At 43.7% G+C, this 19,445-nt stretch overlaps 2 protein-coding genes across 2 annotated transcripts; both read left to right on the top strand.

Moving 5' to 3' along the window:
• Positions 1-772: 772 nt before the first annotated feature.
• On the top strand, positions 773-8,752 carry LOC149502915 (uncharacterized). The gene is made up of 4 exons (XM_089727488.1): positions 773-1,396; positions 1,604-4,405; positions 5,130-8,346; positions 8,409-8,752. The coding sequence occupies exons 1-4, from the start codon at positions 773-775 to the stop codon at positions 8,750-8,752; spliced, it is 6,987 nt and encodes a 2,328-aa protein (XP_089583614.1).
• Positions 8,753-10,970: 2,218 nt separating this feature from the next.
• Positions 10,971-17,142, top strand: LOC114248772 (uncharacterized). The gene is made up of 2 exons (XM_089727487.1): positions 10,971-11,073; positions 16,517-17,142. The coding sequence occupies exons 1-2, from the start codon at positions 10,971-10,973 to the stop codon at positions 17,140-17,142; spliced, it is 729 nt and encodes a 242-aa protein (XP_089583613.1).
• Positions 17,143-19,445: the final 2,303 nt, after the last annotated feature.

Here is a 19,445-nt window from a genome sequence, read left to right as displayed (position 1 = left end):
GCGCTGCATTCAGTAGTGGTTACCGCAAAGAATGAGACAGAAACTGGTGAAGAAGTGCTAAGCAGAATAAGAAAAGTGATAAACGCCAAGGAAGGAGGAGTTGAAATAGAGAGGATAAGAAAGGCAAAAGACAGGAAGATCATAGTCGGATGTAAAACAGAGAGAGAAAGGAAAATTATAATGGAAAAGCTCAAGAGGGCAGAAGACCACCTGAACGTTCAGGAGGTCAAGAACAAGGACCCGCTAGTAATTCTCAGGAACGTCTTCCAGTTTAATACTGATGAGGATGTTCTTAATGCCCTGAGAAACCAGAACAAGAACATTCTTAAAGACCTTGGCGAGAAAGAGCACAGAATGCAGATCCTCTACAAGAGGCGGACCAGAAACCCGCATACGCACCATATAGTTATGAGAGTCTCTCCTAAGATCTGGCGGCGATTGATCGATGCAGAAACGGTGCAAATAGATCTCCAGAGGGTGAGGGCGGAGGATCAATCACCATTGGTCCAGTGCTCTCTTTGCCTGGGGTATGGCCACGGAAAACGTTTCTGCAGCGAGCAAATTGAGAAGTGCAGTCACTGTGGGGGACCTCACATGCGGGCAGAGTGCGCAGACTGGCTCGCGGGCGAAAACCCCTCCTGTTGTAATTGTGTGCACGCCAAAATGGAAAAAGCTGACCACAGTGCTTTTAGCCAAGACTGCCCAGTTCGACGGAGGTGGGAGGCGATAGCAAGAGCCAAAATAGCGTACTGCTAAGGGCAAGACTGGCAACATGGCAGGCACCCCAACCAGAAGATATGCAGTAGCCCAAGCCAACCTACAAAGGAAGGAACTGGCGACCACCGAACTCTTTTTAGAGGCCAGTGAGCGAGCAATCGCATGGGCACTGGTCCAGGAGCCGTATGTGGGGGGGGCTAGAAGTATGAGAAGCTACCGTGGTGCGAGAGTCTACCAGTGCGAGATCGAAGGAAGCGGGAGGGTAAAGGCGGCAATAGTCGTCTTTGATGGTGACCTTGATGTCATCCCCTACCCAGAACTCACCACAAATAACATCGTTGTGGTGGGGATCCGGACAAAAGCCTGGGAAATCGCAGTAGTCTCATACTACTTTGAGCCAGACCAACCGATAGGGCCCTACCTGGACCAACTGTCCAAAATAACGTTGGCATTGGGTACCGGAAAACTGCTTATAGGAGGAGACGCGAACGCTAAGAGTACCTGGTGGGGTAGCACCGTAGAGGACCTCAGGGGAGAAGAAATGTCCGGGACCCTGGAGGAACTCGAGCTTCAGGTACTGAACACTGGCGATACACCAACATTCGATACCGTAAGGGGCGGCATGGAACTCAAGAGCCATGTAGACGTCACGGCCTGTTCGCTCGGTCTACTAGACCTAGTGAATCAGTGGCGAGTCGACACAGGGGCAACGAGCTCGGATCACAATACTATATTATTTAACATAAATATTAAAAAGGATAAAGGGATTAGCATAATTAGGACAACACGCAAATACAACACTAGGAAAGCAAAGTGGGATATATTTAGTAATAAATTAAGTGAATTAAAAATTGAAAATAATTTAGACATAAATAACATAAAACAGATAAATAATAAACATAAATTAGAAGAAGTCGTTAAAAAATATCACAACACAATAGAAAAAGCATGCGAAAGTGCAATCCCTAAGGTAAATAGTAAAGTGAAACTTACCATTTCATGGTGGTCCACGGAGCTCTCTGTGAAGAAGAAGGAGGTTTCTCGAAAGAAAAACCGGATCCGTAACGCCGCACCAATTCGGAGAGCGAAGGTCGTTGATGAGTACCTGAAAGCAAAGGAAGAATACGAGTGTCAAGCCAAGAAAGCCAAAACTGCCAGTTGGAAGGAATTCTGCCAGAAGCAAGATAAGGAAGGATTATGGGAGGGGGTATACAGAGTCATTAGAAGGACCGAAGTACGACAAGAGGATTTGACCCTAAGTAGCGATGGTGCATTCCTGAACCCGAAGGAATCAGCCGCTTTGCTCGCCGACACATTCTATCCAAGGGACACAGCAGAAGAGGACAACGCAGACCACAGGCGTATTAGAGAAGCGGCCAGCCGAGTAAATGAGTGGCAGCATGATGAAGTTCATGACCCGCCATTTACATCGTTGGAGCTGAAGACTGCCATGGAAGGTTTTAATCCAAAGAAAGCCCCTGGAGCGGATGGATTTACGTCGGACGTATGCAGTCGAGCAATCTGCCAGGACCTGGACGCATTCCTTGCCCTATACAATAAGTGCCTAGAATTGGCACATTTCCCGAACATCTGGAAAGAGGCAACGGTGGTGGTCCTCCGAAAACCAGGCAAAGAAGATTACACGAGCCCCAAGTCGTATCGACCGATAGGACTTTTGCCGGTCTTGGGGAAGGTCCTGGAGAGGATGGTAGTAGCAAGGATCAAATGGCAAATTGTGCCGCGGCTTAGTACTCGCCAGTTTGGCTTTATGCCCCAGAAGAGCACCGAGGACGCCCTCTATACTCTAATAAAACACGTACAAGACAAGTTGAGGCTGAAGAAGCTAATTGTCCTGGTGTCGTTGGATATAGAGGGAGCCTTCGACAGCGCATGGTGGCCAGCAATCAAAGTCAGGCTAGCTGAGGAAAGGTGCCCGGCGAACACTAGGAGGCTACTTGATAGCTATCTCGACTGCCGTAAAGTGAGAGTAAGGTACGCTGGGGAAGAATGCACAAGAGAGACAAACAAAGGCTGTGTCCAAGGGTCAATTGGTGGTCCTATACTTTGGAACCTGTTGCTGGATCCACTCTTGCAGGACTTGGAAAGGAAGGGGAGATTTGCACAGGCGTTTGCAGATGATATTGTGCTGGTGGTGGATGGAGACACAGCTGACGAGGTATCCAGAGCGACAAATGCAACGCTTGACTGTGTGCATGGCTGGGGTGTCCAAAATAAACTGAAGTTTGCTCCACACAAGACCAGTGCGATGCTTTGTACCAACAAGCTGAAATATGACACACCAGCCTTGAGCATGGCGGGTGTTCCCATCACTATGGTTCGCAGCGTAAAATTACTAGGCCTTACAATAGATGACAAATTGACGTTCAACGAACATGTAAAAAACGTCTGCAAAAAGGCTGCGGATATATACAAGCAGCTGTCACGAGCAGCCAAGGTGACCTGGGGCCTTAACACAGACATAATCCACACAATATACACTGCCACCATAGAACCAATTATCATGTACGCGGCCGGAGCCTGGGCGCCCGCTACGATAAAGCTGGGCATACGGAGGAAGCTGGGTTCTGTCCAACGAGGATTCGTCCAGAAGCTCTGTAAGTCTTACCGCACGGTCTCTCTGAACTCGGCACTGGTACTGGCTGGTATACTGCCTCTAGACCTCCGCATACAAGAAGCAGCTGCCATGTATGAGGCGAGGAGAGGGTCATCCCAGCTAATACCAGGAGACCGGGAGATTGAGCGTCCGGTGAGATTTGCAGAAACTTCTCACCCCGCCAAGCAAATAGCTTTGGAATTAGTGTGCCTGGCGGACGAGGAGCTTGTTGAAAGCTACAACGTGCAGACAGTGCGGATTTTCACTGACGGCAGCAAGATTGAGGGGAAGGTCGGAGCCGCATTATCCGTATGGGATAATGAAGGCGAAGTCCGGAACCTCAAACTTAGCCTCGCCGCGTACTGCACGGTCTACCAGGCGGAATTACTGGCGATTTGCAAGGCGACGGACGAGATCCTCAGGTGCCGGGAGTCGAGCTTCGGCCTGTATAGCGACTCAATGTCCGCATTGCAGTCGCTTGCAGGCGGGCGCTCGCTCCACCCTCTGGTGGTGCGCACCCGTGCCAATTTGGCAGCGGCTTCGGCTCAAGGCAAAGTTGTATCTTTGTTTTGGGTTAAAGCCCATGCGGGCCTACCGGGGAATGAGCGCGCGGACGAACTGGCAAAGGGGGCAGCATTGGCGTCGCGGAGGAAGCCGGACTATGACCTGTGTCCGATTTCATTCATCAGACGGCAGATCCGAATGAGATCGCTTGATGAATGGAATCGGAGATATGTGTCGGGCGAGGCAGCCTCCGTGACGAAAATGTTTCTTCCAGACGCCATAGCAGCCTACCGTATCGTTCGAAGGGTAAGGCCAACAGGCGTGCTTACACAAGTTTTAACAGGGCACGGTGGATTCTCCGAATACTTGAATCGGTTCAGGTGTAAGGAGAGCCCATCGTGCGTCTGCGATACTGCAATTAGCGAATCAGTCCCGCATGTGCTTTTGGACTGTCCTGCATACGCCTTGGAAAGGTTTAACTTGGAACAAGAGTTAAAAATAAAATTAACAATAGAAAGCATTGCGGAGATAATGATAACGAAAAGTAGAGATATGTTCCTAGCGTATTGCGTGAGTGTAGCTAAAAGAGTTATAAATAATAATAAAACTAGCTAAAAATGTATGTTCCATTTATATCATATAGGATATAAGAATGAAAACATATTATTGTACGTATTTGTTAAGTTTTTAAAATGTATAAGCAGTATGTTAGGAATAGTTGTAATTATATGTATTAGAAAGTAATTAGTTAAGAAAATTTTGATATATAACATGTATTAGACTAAGAAAATTTGTAAAATAAGATCTAGAAGTGTCCACATTTATTTCCCCGGAATAAAAGTACATAATTTTAAATTAATATATATACTAAGTAGAATACAGAAATGTGGGAGTCCTACCCACACGAATGACTGATAGATGGAAACTAGAAAGATAAAGTATGCGGAATGAAAGTACGAGAGGCATGACGTGCGAGAACTAGTATGGGTGAGAATTAGGTATTTAGTTAGCGCCAAGACATAACATGTTGGCGGATTAGGAGTATTAAAAAAAAAAAAAAAAAAAAAAAAAAAAAAAAAAAAAAAAAAAAAAAAAAAAAAAAAAAAAAAAAAAAAAAACCTAACCTAACCTAACCTAACCTAACCTAACCTAACCTAACCTAACCTAACCTAACCTAACCTAACCTAACCTAACCTAACCTAACCAGGTTGAGCGAACAGCACCCGGAAATAGCAATCGAGGAAGTCGCCCCAGATCTGACCCAAAGTACTCAGTCATCCAAACAAACCTTCAGAGAAAAAACCTAGCAACTCAAGAACTTCTAATAGCGGCAAGCGAAAGGAAAGTTGCCTTGGCGTTGCTCCAGGAGCCGTATGTGGGCGGGATCCGAAGGATGCGAGACTACCGGGGAGTGAGAATCTTCCAGTGCGCGGATCAAGGAGATGGAACGGTGAAGGCGGCGATAGCCGTCTTCGACCACGAACTAGACGTGACGGAGTGTCCGAAGCTTACCAACAATAACATCACGGTGGTAAAGATTCGTACCCGCGCCTGGGAGATCGCAGTGGTCTCCTTCTACTGTGAACCGGACCAGCCCATAGAGTCATACCTGGAGCACTTGAAACTGATTCAGAAGGACATGGGTCAGTTGAACATATTAGTCGGCGGCGACGCCAACGCAAAGAGCACCTGGTGGGGGGGCTCAACCACTGACGGCAGGGGCGAAGAAGTCTCTGGCAGTTTCGAGGAGATGGGCTTGCAGGTGCTCAACGTCGGCAACACTCCGACCTTCGATACCATCAGAGGAGGCAAGCAGTACACCAGCTTTGTTGACCTCACAGCCTGCTCGGAGGGACTACTTGGTCTAGTTGAGGACTGGAGAGTCGAGAGCGGCATCACGAGCTCGGACCACAACGGTATTGTTTTCGAAATTAACTTGGAAAAGTCTAAAGGCACTAGCATTAGAAGAACAACCAGAGTATTCAATACCAAAAAAGCTAATTGGAGTCAATTTCATGAGAAATTGGCCCAATTAAAAGTTATCAGTCATATAAACAGCCTAGAAATTAACAAAATCAACCATAAATCAGAACTAGAAACTTTTATTCAAAATTTTAACAATGCCATAATTACAAGCAGTCAGGAAAATATACCCAAAATAAAAAATACAAACCGATTTACCATACCGTGGTGGACAACAGAGCTCGCTGATCTGAAGAAGGAGGTCAACACGAAGAGACGCCGCATACGGAGCGCTGCACCAGTTCGTAGACAGAAAGTCGTCGAGGAGTACCTGCAAGTAAAAGAAAATTATGAGTTTGAGGCGAAAAGGGCACAGGTGCAGAGTTGGAAGGGGTTCTGCGAGAAGCAGGACAGGGAGGGAGTATGGGAGGGCATCTACAGGATCATCGGCAGGACCGCCAAAAGATGCGAGGACGTGCCTCTGATCAAGGATGGATTGCCACTGGGGCCAAACGACTCCGTGCGGATGCTGGCGGAGACCTTCTACCCCAAGGACCTGGAGGAGGGCGAAACCGAGGACCACCGTCGTACCCGTGAAGCAGCTAATTATGCGAACGAGTGGTCGCATGATGAACATCATGACCCACCGTTCACGCTACATGAACTGAAAACGGCGGTGGAAAGCTTCAACCCGAAGAAGGCACCTGGGGCGGACGGTCTCACAGCCGATATCTGCGCCCAAGCCATCTTCCGCGATCCGGGGGTCTTCCTTGCGCTGGCGAATAAATGCCTTGAGCAAGGATACTTCCCTAGGGTGTGGAAGGAGGCAACTGTGGTAGTCCTCCGGAAACCCGGAAAGGACACCTACACCACCCCAAAGTCCTACAGACCTATCGGCCTCTTACCAGTCCTGGGCAAAATCCTGGAAAAATTGATGGTAGCTCGTCTAAAGTGGCATCTGATCCCGCGGTTGAGTACTCGCCAGTTTGGATTCATGCCACAAAAAAGCACCGAAGACTCCCTCTACACCATGATACAGCATATCAAGGGAAAACTCAATGAAAAGAAACTGATCACTGTTGTTTCACTTGATATAGAGGGAGCCTTCGATAGCGCATGGTGGCCGGTCATCAGAACCAGACTGGCTGAGGAAAAGTGCCCGGTGAATATTAGACGGATGATGGACAGCTACCTCAACGATAGGAGTGTCCGGGTCAGGTACGCTGGGGCGGAGTGCCGACGAGACACTAATAAGGGGTGTGTGCAAGGATCGATCGGAGGCCCGATCCTGTGGAACCTGGTGCTGGACCCTCTGTTGAAAGGCCTAGAACAGCGAGGCGACTACTGTCAGGCATTCGCCGACGACGTCGTCCTCATCTTCAGCGGGGAGACAGCACTAGAGGTCCAGAGACATGCCAATGCTGCCCTCGAATGTGTTCGGATGTGGGGCATCCGAAATAAGCTGAAATTTGCACCACACAAAACACGTGCTATGGTTGTAACGAGGAAGCTAAAGTACGATGTCCCACTCCTGAGCATGGGCGGGGTCGCCATTGGCATGTCTGAGGAAATAAAAATACTGGGGCTTACTGTGGACCACAAGCTCACTTTTAACACCCACGTCGCGAATGTTTGTAAGAAGGCCATAAACATCTACAAACAATTGTCTAGAGCGGCAAGAGTGAGCTGGGGCCTACACCCCGAGGTGATCCGCAGTATTTACACGGCGGTGGTGGAGCCGGTGATTTTGTATGCAGCCAGCGCCTGGGCGCCGGCGGCTGGGAAGGTCGGAGTGCAGAAGCACTTGAACTCGGTCCAGCGAGGGTTCGCTCAAAAGCTATGCGGGTCCTACCGCACCGTTTCGCTGCATTCGGCACTTGTGCTGGCGGGGATACTCCCACTCGATCTCCGGATACAGGAAGCAGCCGCACTGTACGAGATGAAGAAGGGGGTGACATCGCTGGCCGGCCGTGAGGTGAAACGGGTGGTGGCGTTCGCAGATACGCCGCACCCGGCGAAACATATGACCATGGAGTTCGTGAGCTTGGTGGACCAGTCACATGTGGAAACCCACAACAGCCAAGATGTACGATTCTTCACAGACGGCAGCAGAATCGAGGGCAAAGTCGGAGCGGCACTCTCCCTTTGGGATAGGGAGGCTGAGATCAAGTCCTCGAAACTTAGTCTGCCGTCTTGCTGTACTGTCTACCAGGCGGAACTCCTGGCAATATGCGTAGCCACCAGGCAGATACTGCGGCGCAGGGAGGGAACTTTTGGCATTTACAGTGACTCAAAGGCCGCACTACAGACAGTCACGAACCAAAGTGCCCTCCACGCCTTAGCAGTGGAAGCTAGAGGGAACCTCGACGTGGCTTTATCCCAGGGCAAAGATATATCCTTGTTCTGGATAAAGGCACACGCTGGACTAGAAGGTAATGAGCGCGCCGATCACCTGGCCAAAGAAGCGGCTCTAAAAAGGAAAGCAAAGCCGGACTATGACCTCTGTCCGGTTTCATACGTCAGGCGACAGATCCGTCTGGAGTCGCTGGGTGAGTGGAACCGGAGATATAGAAACGGAGAAACCGCGGGGGTCACAAAAATGTTTTCCCAGACGCTGGAGATGCATACCGGATCGTGCGCAAAATAGAACCACGGGGGGTGCTAACACAAGTGCTGACAGGGCACGGTGGGTTCTCCGAATACTTGCACCGATTCAAGTGTAAGCGGGACCCATCGTGCATCTGCGAGCCCGGCGCAATTGAGTCTGTCCCTCACATTCTCCTGGAATGCGGTGTTTTTGCGGCTGAGAGGTGGACGTTAGAGCAGGAGTTAAAGATGGGGCTGAGCCTAAACAGCATCAGCCACATCATGCGTAGTAAAAAGGAAAGGGGCATCCTACTGGAGTACGCAACAAAAATAGCAGAACGAACAATAAAACGGAATAAAGAAGACTGACCCATGCTTCCACCTTATTAGGAATAATATGGCCTGGTAAGCATGGGGAACTGTTGTATTACAAAATTAAGTAACTGTAAATTTCGTTAATAAATTTCGTTCGTAAAATTCGTTAATAATTTTGGGAAGAAAAAATTTAAAAATCAAAAAACTAAGTAAACTTAATAAATACTGAAACAAATCTAAATAAACCTAAATAAGCGCTCTGACAAAGTCAGGGGAAACACGAGTAAAAACAAAAAAAAAAAAAAAAAAAAAAAAAAACCTAACCTAACCTAACCCTTAACCTAACCTAAACCTAACCTAAACCTAACCTAAGCCTAACCTAAACCAACAAACGACAAACGACGAGACCACTCCTCCAGCACGGACCGCCGACATTGGAACCTCCGCGCTCGCACTACACCTTCGCCAGGGCGCCCTCCCCCCCTAGAGCGGAGGTTGCTACGCCACCTGTAATCAGCAGCGAGCGCCTCCGCCTCCAGGTCCCAGGGTGGCACCCCGGCGAGCAAGCACGCCGCCTCGAAGGAGACGGTGCGGTATCCTCGTATGGCCCTGACCACGATCGCGCGCTGCGGACGTCGCAGCGCGGCGACGTTCTAGCGGGTCAGGGCCTGGCACCATACGGGCGCGCCGTAGAGGGCCATCGACCGCACCACCCCCATGTAGAGGCGGCGCGCCAACTGATCGGGACCCCCGACGTTTGGAAGAAGCCGGCTCAAAGAGCCGGCCGTCGCCATCAGCCGAGGGCTCAAGTTCTTAAAGTGAGCGCGGAAGCTCCAACGACCATTCAGTTCAAGGCCGAGGTACCTAAGACCGGTTCCAGATAAGCCCCTACCGTACGGCGGAGTTAGGGAGGCACGCGATGGTATATCAGAGCCTCCCGAATACAGCTCCAGGGTAGGATGTTGAAAGCGTTGGAGATGTCTAAAAACACGTAATGGCGTTTCTGCAAGAGTAGACTCGTTGCCAGGAAGAGCAGGCGTTAAGGCAAGAATTAAGAATTAAATATTTGGCAAAGACTTGACGGAGATGAAGGATTAAGTCCAACAGCACGTGGACCGTATTTCTCAGCATGAGAGCCGGATTACCAAAACTGCTGTTCAGGTAGCTGATGTGAGGAAGACCCTGGAAGACTTCAGCTTCAGTTACTGCTGTTCCTTCCAAAGTTCCGCCATTTCATGGAACAACCTCGTTGCCGACCTATATGATCTAATTTGGGGCGGCTATGAAAGCAAACGGCTGGAGCAAGTCAAATGTTATGACGGCGCTTACTTTGGGACTCCGTGAACAAGCTTTGACCATCCTGGAAACCTTAGGAAAGGGTGCAACCTATGAGCAGCTCGTGGAAGCGTCGGAGTCCAGATATAGAGACGCGCATCTGAAACACGTGTTTCGTGCCCAGTTCAAGGAACGAGTGCAGCGCGGTAACGAGAACCTCCCACAGTGGGCTCTCGAGGTTGAGAAGTTAGTCGGCAAGGCGAACCGCTCTTCACCTGCCCTTATTGATGGTAACCTGGTGCAAGCATTCATCGACGGTATCCGAGACTCCAGTCAGAGCTGCGGTGCGATTGGGTCATCACGAGGCCCTTAAGATGGATCTTAGCGATGAATGGAAGGGAGCCTTGCAGGAACCTCAGGAAAATAATGCGGAAATCAAACCAATCCTCGAGTGACTTAAAAGTAGTGCACTTAAGCCGGAGTGGAGTGATGTAGCGGTTATGAGCTCAACTACAAAAAGCTACTAGGCACAGTGGGACAGCATGGTCATCCAATAAGAAGTTTTGTGTCTGAGATGGGAAAATGCTCGGGGAGACAAATGTCATTTGCCAATGATAGTCCCAAAGTCGAAGGTACCAGATGTCCTACAGCTATACCACACAGGGTTCTCGGTTGGGCATTTGGGGGTAAAAAGGACGCTTTTGTAATTGCGAGAGCAATTTTACAGGATCCATTGCCAAGATGATGTTGAGGACTGGTGTCATAAATGTACCAGTTGTGCTGCAGTTAAAGGTCCTAAAACGTGTAGCAAAGGTGCGCTGAAATTGTACAACGTTGGAGCACCGTGGGAAAGAATCCCATTGGACGTCGCCGGCCCGTTTCCGGAAAGTGACAGTGGAAACAAGTACTTCATGGTGGTGATGGATTATTTCACCTGACGCTCCTCGTAGTGTGACAGAGTACGCATTCGCATCATTCATTCGATCTGCGCAGCAAGATGAATGAAGTGCATGAACATGTCAGACAGTCAGGCCAACAAGCCTCTTCGAGGATGAAGACCCGCTACGACAAGAAAGCAAATCATAAGGGATTCGCGGAGGGTACCCTAGTGTGGCTTCACAACCCAGTTTGAAGCAAAGGGAAGTCTTCTAGGTTACAGGCAAAATGGGATTGGACCGTATAGATTGTGACCAAAATTAATGACGTCACGTATCGAATTCAGAAAAATCTGCGAGGTGTGCCTAAAATTGTACACGTAGATCGATTGGCGAAATATTACGGGTCTAACCATGCTCCATTTACTATATAATTCTGTTTATTATTTTATGAAAAACACTTAATAATATAAACTTACCAAAAAAAGATATTCCTTCCAAAACCTTGGTGTTACGGTGGTTTTTTACTTAGTTTTTGAACGGGCAGTGCAGTGTTTTGACGTCTTAGTGTTGGCTATGATTGGACCATACTAATTTGAAATAAGACCACAAATTTATTCGTGGTCTTATTTTTCGGGCCGTTTTTGAAGCGCTTATCGGGAATCTAGTACTATTATTGATCGAAGGGAATAGCATGTTTTAGGAGGGGCAGTGTTACGCCGGTAAGAGTAACGCCATCTATCGCCGAATAGTCGAACGAACATCTAAGGATCCAGAATGCTCCAGAATTACAATGCCATCTATTGTCAGATAGCGGGAACTACGACTAGAGAAGTGTGGAATATTCTCCACAATTCTAGCGCTCTGATGGCGCGCAATCAATCAGTAATCGGAACTACTCGAAGCAAAACAGCGAACGGATCACCTAAAGCGATGCGTAACTAGCTAATTGAGAGTTTTAAAGTGTTTGTTGAGTGTTTTAAGGAGTTGGTGAAGTAGTCTAGTCAACAAGTTCAAAAACGTGTTAAATAGACATAAAGCTCCTAAAAATATGTACGATAGCTCATTGGATGCGGAATGATGTCTACAAAAATGTTTTTTAAGGGCTTATTAGCACATAAAAAATTGTGATTGTTATAAACAAAATAAGATTTAAAAAAAAAGGAATTTGTTTTTCCTTAATAATTTCTAAAATAATGATATTTAAGGAATTTTGAAAAAAGATCCTGAAAGAGGAGGAAATTTCCAATAAAAAAGTCCCAACTCCCGGAATTCTATCTCTATTATTTATAAAAAAAAATTAACGCTGAAAATAGCGCTCCGCGAGGTCGTTACGGCATAGGCGCGCCGTCTAAAAAGCCGGTATATCACCTAAAATATTTTTTTTATAGTATTAAATAACAATTTAAAAATTTGAATAAATTATGGTGTAATCTAAACACTTGAACGAAAAAAACCTCGGTGAAAAAAAATTTTTATATCGATTTTTCAAAAATTTACACCATTGTTAATTAACTAACTTCTTTCCAATCTCTGTTTTTATAAATTACGGTATAAAAGTTTCAATAATTCATCTATAAATTTTTCCCTTCGTGGAGCTCTTATCATTTAAGTACTTAATAAAGTAATGCAAAAAAAATTTTTTTATCTTTATTGTTAACGAATCAACGTCACGTGATACATTGATGGCTGTGATTGGCCAACGATGACGTCATATCGCACGAACCAATCACAAAACAGGAAACGCAACAGTGGCACCAATTGTCAAAATTTAAAATTATTATAACACGAAGAAAAAAGATGGACGCGCATTTCAATTTTGTAATTGTAAAATAATTAAAAATAATATAATGAGTATTTGAAGAAGTGAACGCATTTATTCATTTTCTTGGCCACCTCAAGATACATCTAAGAAATAGACGCAACATTTCTATTGGACCTTCAGCACCGGATCATCAATTAAGTTGAACCAGACGCTTACTTGAGAGACGCATCGGCCATTGAAAAGGAAAATTCGGAAAATCTCACCAGCTTCGCAAGATTACAGTGCTTTGGCAAGGCGTGCTAATCAAAATATGCTAAACCTTTTCCCTTCGCGTATATAGTACTGTGCTTTTTTCAAACCTTTTTTGCTTTGCATTTTGAGAACGTACCTACTTTCGCTAATATTGAGCAGCTGTTTTGTTTTATTATTTAAAAACTGTAAGTACACCACCATTTACTTGTTTCCACAATGGCTACATCAGATCATAAGGTAGAATTATTGATGAAAGATCTTACAAAAAAACGCGCATCTATTAAATGTCGTTTGACTAACTTTGGAAAATACGTGAATTCATTCGAAGGTGTAGAATTGACTATTCATCAACGTACCGAGCTAAAACTGCGGATGGCAGGATCGCAAAGTTTAATGAATGATTTTAACCTCGTTCAGACTCAAATAGAAGACATTAGTGTTGAAATTGATATTGAAAAACAGAATCGCGTGAAGATTTCGAGCAAAAATATTATAATATTCTTGCCCTTGCTGAATGTCTGACCACCGCTGATGAAAAGTCAAAAGGTATGATGTCTGAACCACCGATTACAAGTTCTCAAAGTATTAAATTACCCACTATATCTGTCCCCACCTTTGACGGCTTATATGAGCACTGGTTAGAGTTCCGCGATACATTTTTGTCACTGATACATAATAGTGAAACAATTACAGAAATTCAAAAATTTCATTATTTAAAATCGTCTTTGTCCGGTAACGCTAAATCGGTCATAGATTCCATAGAATTTTCTGTAATAATTATAAAGTTGCTTGGGAACTATTGTTAAATCGATTTGATAATACGAAATTATTAGTACATAACCATGTCAAATCAATGTTTACCATGCAATCGTTGACCAAAGAATCACCAGTGCAATTACGCAAACTAATTGATAATATTTTAAAAAACCTCCGCGCTTTAAAGCTTTTAGGGGAACCTACAGAGTGTTGGGATACGTTAATCACTTACATTATTGTCACAAAATTAGATTCCATTACCGAACGGGAATGGGAACAGCACAAGTGTAGTTTAATTACATCAACCAATAACACCAAAACTGTAGTTCAACTAAATGACTTACTTCAGTTTCTTAGAATTAGGGCGGATATTTTGGAAACACTTATAGTATCACACAGTAAAGCAGGCATATATAGCGCGACAGACAATAATAAAAAGCAATTCAGTAACCAGTTAACATATAAATTTCATTGCAATATAGTTTCAAATAAACCAAATAGTAATAAATCAAAAGGAAAGAATGCACGCAATTACAGACCCTGCATAATGTGTAATGATTTACATCCGCTATATTCATGTCAAAAGTTTTTGGACCTTAGTGTACAAAATAGATTAAAATTTATCCCAACTAAAAAGTTGTGCCCTAATTGCATGCGTCCAGGACATACTGTTGACACCTGTGTGTTCGGGCCGTGTCGAAAATGTGATAAAAAACATAATTCATTAATTTGCGATGTAATTAAAAATTATGATCATAGTTTCCCTAAAGTTACGTTGCCATCTTGTGAACATTCAGCCGTCCCGTCTAATACGAAAGATAACTCGAACGCACACTCTTTTCAGGCGCAAACTACTGACACAATTGATAACATGCATCCAGCGCAACCAGTTTTGCTGTCCACAGCTATTGTAGAAATACGTAGCCAGTCGGGTGTTTACCATCAAGCGCGCGCTCTACTCGATAGTGGCAGCGAACGTTCATTCATCACACAAACACTTTGTGACAAATTATATCCACCAATAATACAGTCCACTCAAAAAATCCACGGCGTAGGTAATACAATAACACAGTGTTCTCAATCCTGTGATATCTCAATATCAATCAAATCACGCACTGGTAGTTATGCTGCACGCATTCAGTGTTTAATTCTACCTCATATAACATCAAACTTACCTATGAAGACATATAACGTTAATTTGTTTACCATACCGGATAACATTGTACTTGCAGATCCGACGTTTTATGATAGTCAGCCGATTGACTTATTAATAGGCGAGGATTTGTTTTGGGAATTAGTTAGAGGAGGTAAAATACGACTTAAAAATGGCCCCTATCTCCAAAATACACATCTTGGTTGGATAATCTCGGGCTCATTTCAATCTATTACACGCAAACAAAGACATGTTAGCTGCAACTTTACGCAAACCGTTGACAGTGACACATGCTCATTAGATCAATTATTACGCAGTTTTTGGGAAATCGAAGAATTACCAATTAATTTTCCTAAGTTAAGTAACGAGGAGCGCGCTTGTGAGGAGCACTTTATTAAAACAGCCTCATGGATGGCCGACGGGCGGCTTAAGGTTTGATTTCCGTTCAAACACTCTCCGAAGTTACTAGGTGACACGCGCACACAAACTGACCGTCGTTTTTATGCCTTAGAAAAAAGGCTGCAACGCAATCCTACTTACAAACAAATGTAGATCGACTTTATACACGAATACATTAACTTAGGCCACATGAGTCTTGTACATAGTTATCAAACACCACATTATTTTTTACCTCATCACGGTGTGTTTAAAACAAATAGCGCAAGAGTGTGAGGTTCCGTACGTGAAAGAATCCTAATGATAATTTTTACGTGGACGACTTAATTTGTAGTGAAAATAGTATTTCAAGATTAAATCAAATTTGCGAAGGCATTGATAAGGTTTTAAAATTGGCTAGTTTAATTTTACGTAAATGGATATTTAACTTTGACTGCGCTACTAATGACGATGTGCAAAATGTTACAAAAAAAAAAAACTTGGCCTAGCAAGAGATAACGTTCAAAACAAAACATTAGGTATTGGATGGAATAATAAGTTAGATGAATTAATGTTTTACACGCAAATTAAGTATGATGCCAACAACATTATTACGAAACGCATTATTTTATCTAGCGCATCACAAATTTATAACCCCTGAGGTTTAATTAGTCCAGTTATTACTATCGCTAAGATATTATTACAAAAATGTTGGCTGTTGAAACTTATTTGAGATGAACCGGTTCCTTGTGACGTCGCGCAAGTATGGGATCGATTTGTTTCTTGCCTATCATTGTTAAATAGCATACACAAACCACGCTATGCTATGTGTATTGAACCCATATGTCATTGTATAGAACTACATAATTTTACAGTTTTATTGTTTAAATACGAACACACTCGAATGATGCATGCTGCGCCGCAACTTCTTTTGTATACGTTACGAGAGTCATGGTAGCCTATTGGAGGTCGTAATCTTGCCAAGAAGGTGGTACATAGTTGTATGAAGTGTGCCCGATTGCGTGCAGTAACTGTTAATCCCATAATGGGGAATCTGCCTCGAGAACGGCTGCAGCCAGGTTTTCCCTTCTTACGCTGTGGAGTGGATTATGCAGGACCAGTGTTCATTTTAAATCGTAGGGGTAGGGGAGCAAGATTACAAAAATCGTATATATGTTTATTTGTATGTTTTGCTTCACGCGCCGTACATCTCGAGCTTGTGAACGACCTTTCATCAGATGCTTGTTTGTTGGCACTGAAGATGTTCATTTCACGTCGAGGAAAAGCTATTGAAATATACTCCGATAAAGGGCGCAACTTTGTAGGCGCAATGAATGAATTCGCAAAGTTTTTAAATTGTTGTTCAGATGACATTAAGGCATACGCGATTTCTCAAAATATAAATTTTAGATTGATACCGTGTTATGCTAGTCATTTTGGGGGCTTGTGGGAGGCTGGTGTTAAAAGCTGTAAGTATCATTTGCGGCGTGTGGTTGGCAACGCACACCTTACATTTGAAGAAATGAGCACAGTACTATCGCAGGTTGAAGCTGTCCTCAACTCCCGACCTTTAAACCCTATGTCCTCAGATCCACAGGATTTTCTTCCACTTACCCCAGCTCATTTTTTGGTTGGCCGTCCGCTAACTGCACCTGTACCTGATGACCTTCACGATGTTCCGGCTAGTCGACTTACCAGATACCAGAGAGTTGAACAGATCCGCCAGCACTTCTGGAGCCGCTGGGCTAAAGAATACGTGTCAGAGATGCAAACCAGGAGCAAATGGTACCAACATAAGGGTGAACTCAAGGAAAACATGTTGGTTCTTATAAAAGATGACAACTTACCGCCATTGAAATGGAGCTTGGGACGAATTATCAAAACATATCCAGGCAAAGACAGCTTGTCACGTGTGGCTGATATTCGCAAAGCGGATGGGATTGTGAGACGGGCATTCTCCAAAATCTGTCCGCTTCCCTTACATGAAGAATGATTACGCACGATAGCAGCTGCTGGGTTCCTGAATGATCACCGCCAATTGTTGGAACCTGGTGCTTCCAAGGCCGGGAGAATGTTAACGAATCAACGTCACGTCAACGCTGTGATTGGCCAACGATGACGTCATATCGTACGAACCAATCACAAAACAGGAAACGCAACAGTGGCACAAATTGTCAAAATTTAAAATTATTATAACACGAAGAAAAAAGATGGACGCGCATTTCAATTTTGTATTTGTAAAATAATTAAAAATAATATAATGAGTATTTGAAGAAGTGAACGCATTTATTCATTTTCTTGGCCACCTCAAGATACATCTAAGAAATAGACGCAACATTTATTATTTTGATAATTATAATTTTTTTTAATTAACAAAAAATTAAATTTCTAAAAAATGTTATGAAAAATAGTTTTTTTCCGTAATATCTTAATATTGCTGTTTTTGCATCTACCATAGGTATAAATTAACATTTAAAAAAAAAAAATTACGCTATTTGTTAAAAATTGTTTATAAACAAATAGATTATTTTGGGATTTTTTAAAAAAAAATTTTTACCGTCTTATTGTATAGGTGAAATAATGATTTTTAAAAAAAAAAATTCTTAAATAAGTGTTTTAATTGTTTAAAATCGTTTTTTTTCATATTTCAATTGTTTAAATAATTAGTTAAGAAATTATTTTTTTCTTAAAAATCATCATTGACTCTTTTCAGCGGATTAACAAAGAAATACATTTTTTTATAAATAATTTCATTGTTTATTAACTTAACAATTTGTTATAAAAAATTAATATTAATCGATATATTTTTTTTCGAAAACTACAAAAAATTACAAAAACAACCATACATAACAAAATACAGAAAAAAAAAATGTATTTTTTACAGCAATTTTAGATATTATATGATAATGAAATTACAGCCGTTACATAATTTGTCAAGTGATAAATTGTTATAACTTTTAAACTATAAGAGATACGGTTTTTTTTTTTTTGGTCAGGAGGAAATCGCCGGACTTCCGCCCTTTTCTGGGGATACTGGGCGGGGTATGTCAGAGTCGAACTGACTAAAACCTCCTGTCGCTCAACAACCAACGTCCAAACCTCGCATGAGACAGAACTCATGACAAGGCAAAGGGGGGAAAGTGAAGCGTTTAGTGCGGAGCACATCTCTCCCATCACCCTCCCCCTCGGGACGCCGGACTGGCGGTCGTCGGCGCCACGACCACCAGCCCTCTCGGTCGGCAGACTGTCCGAAGCCCGCCTAGATGGCGCCGGTTAGATTGGGTCACCCTACGGAATACCCCGCTGGGCCAGAACCAGCGTGGGTCGAGGATAGCCGGCCTTCCATCACCCGGATGCTCTTGCGTAAAACGCGTGCAGAGCAGCTTGCACGTCGTCTTCTTAGGCCCCCCTTAGGTCCCCAGACCGACATGTGAGGGGGACCCGAAACACTTAGAGGGCCAGGGCTTGGGCGAAATCCGCCTCCCTGGCCCCCACTCGACGGCGGCGGGATTGTGCGTCTCTCACGCGCCCCGCCGCCTCCTTCTGCGAGATGGTGCACTCGCAGAAGTCGAGCATCGCCTTCCACGACTCGTCGTCGCCGAGCATCGATGCCACAACACTCGGCAACGACAAGTCGGTAAGAGATACGGTAAAGGACACTCAAGTCATTTTTATAAAGGACTAGCGACCCGCCCTCGCTTCGCTTCGGAAACATTAAAACACACATGAAACCAAAAAAATAAAATAAATAAAAATTTAAAAAAAGTAGCCTATGTTCATCAGGGACAATGTCGGCTTCTAATGGAAAAAGAATTTTTCAAATCGGTCCAGTAGTTTCGGAGCCTATTCGAAACAAACAAACAAACAAATCTTTCCTCTTTATAATATTAGTATAGATATAGATTTATTTATCTTTAAAATAAATTCAAAATCGATCCTGTAACTATTGTTTATCAGTTATAAGCATTTGTTTATAAAAATTTAAGATTTTTTTAATATTTTTTTTAATTTCATAGCTTATAATTTGTTGAAATGTATTTCTTTGTTAATCTGCTGAAAAGAGTCAATGATGATTTTTAAGAAAAAAATAATTTCTTAACTAATTATTTAAACAATTGAAATATGAAAAAAACGATTTTAAACAATTAAAACATTTAAGAATATTTTTTTTTTTAAATCATTATTTCACCTATACAATAAGACGGTAAAAATTTTTTTTTAAAAAATCCCAAAATAGTCTATTTGTTTATAAACAATTTCTTAACAAATAGCGTAAATTTTTTTTTTAATTGTTAA

The sequence above is a fragment of the Bombyx mandarina genome, chromosome 05 (genome assembly GCF_030267445.1).
Source record: "Bombyx mandarina strain Sakado chromosome 05, ASM3026744v2".
Taxonomy (NCBI): domain Eukaryota; kingdom Metazoa; phylum Arthropoda; class Insecta; order Lepidoptera; family Bombycidae; genus Bombyx; species Bombyx mandarina.
This window is presented reverse-complemented; position numbering and strand designations above follow the sequence as displayed.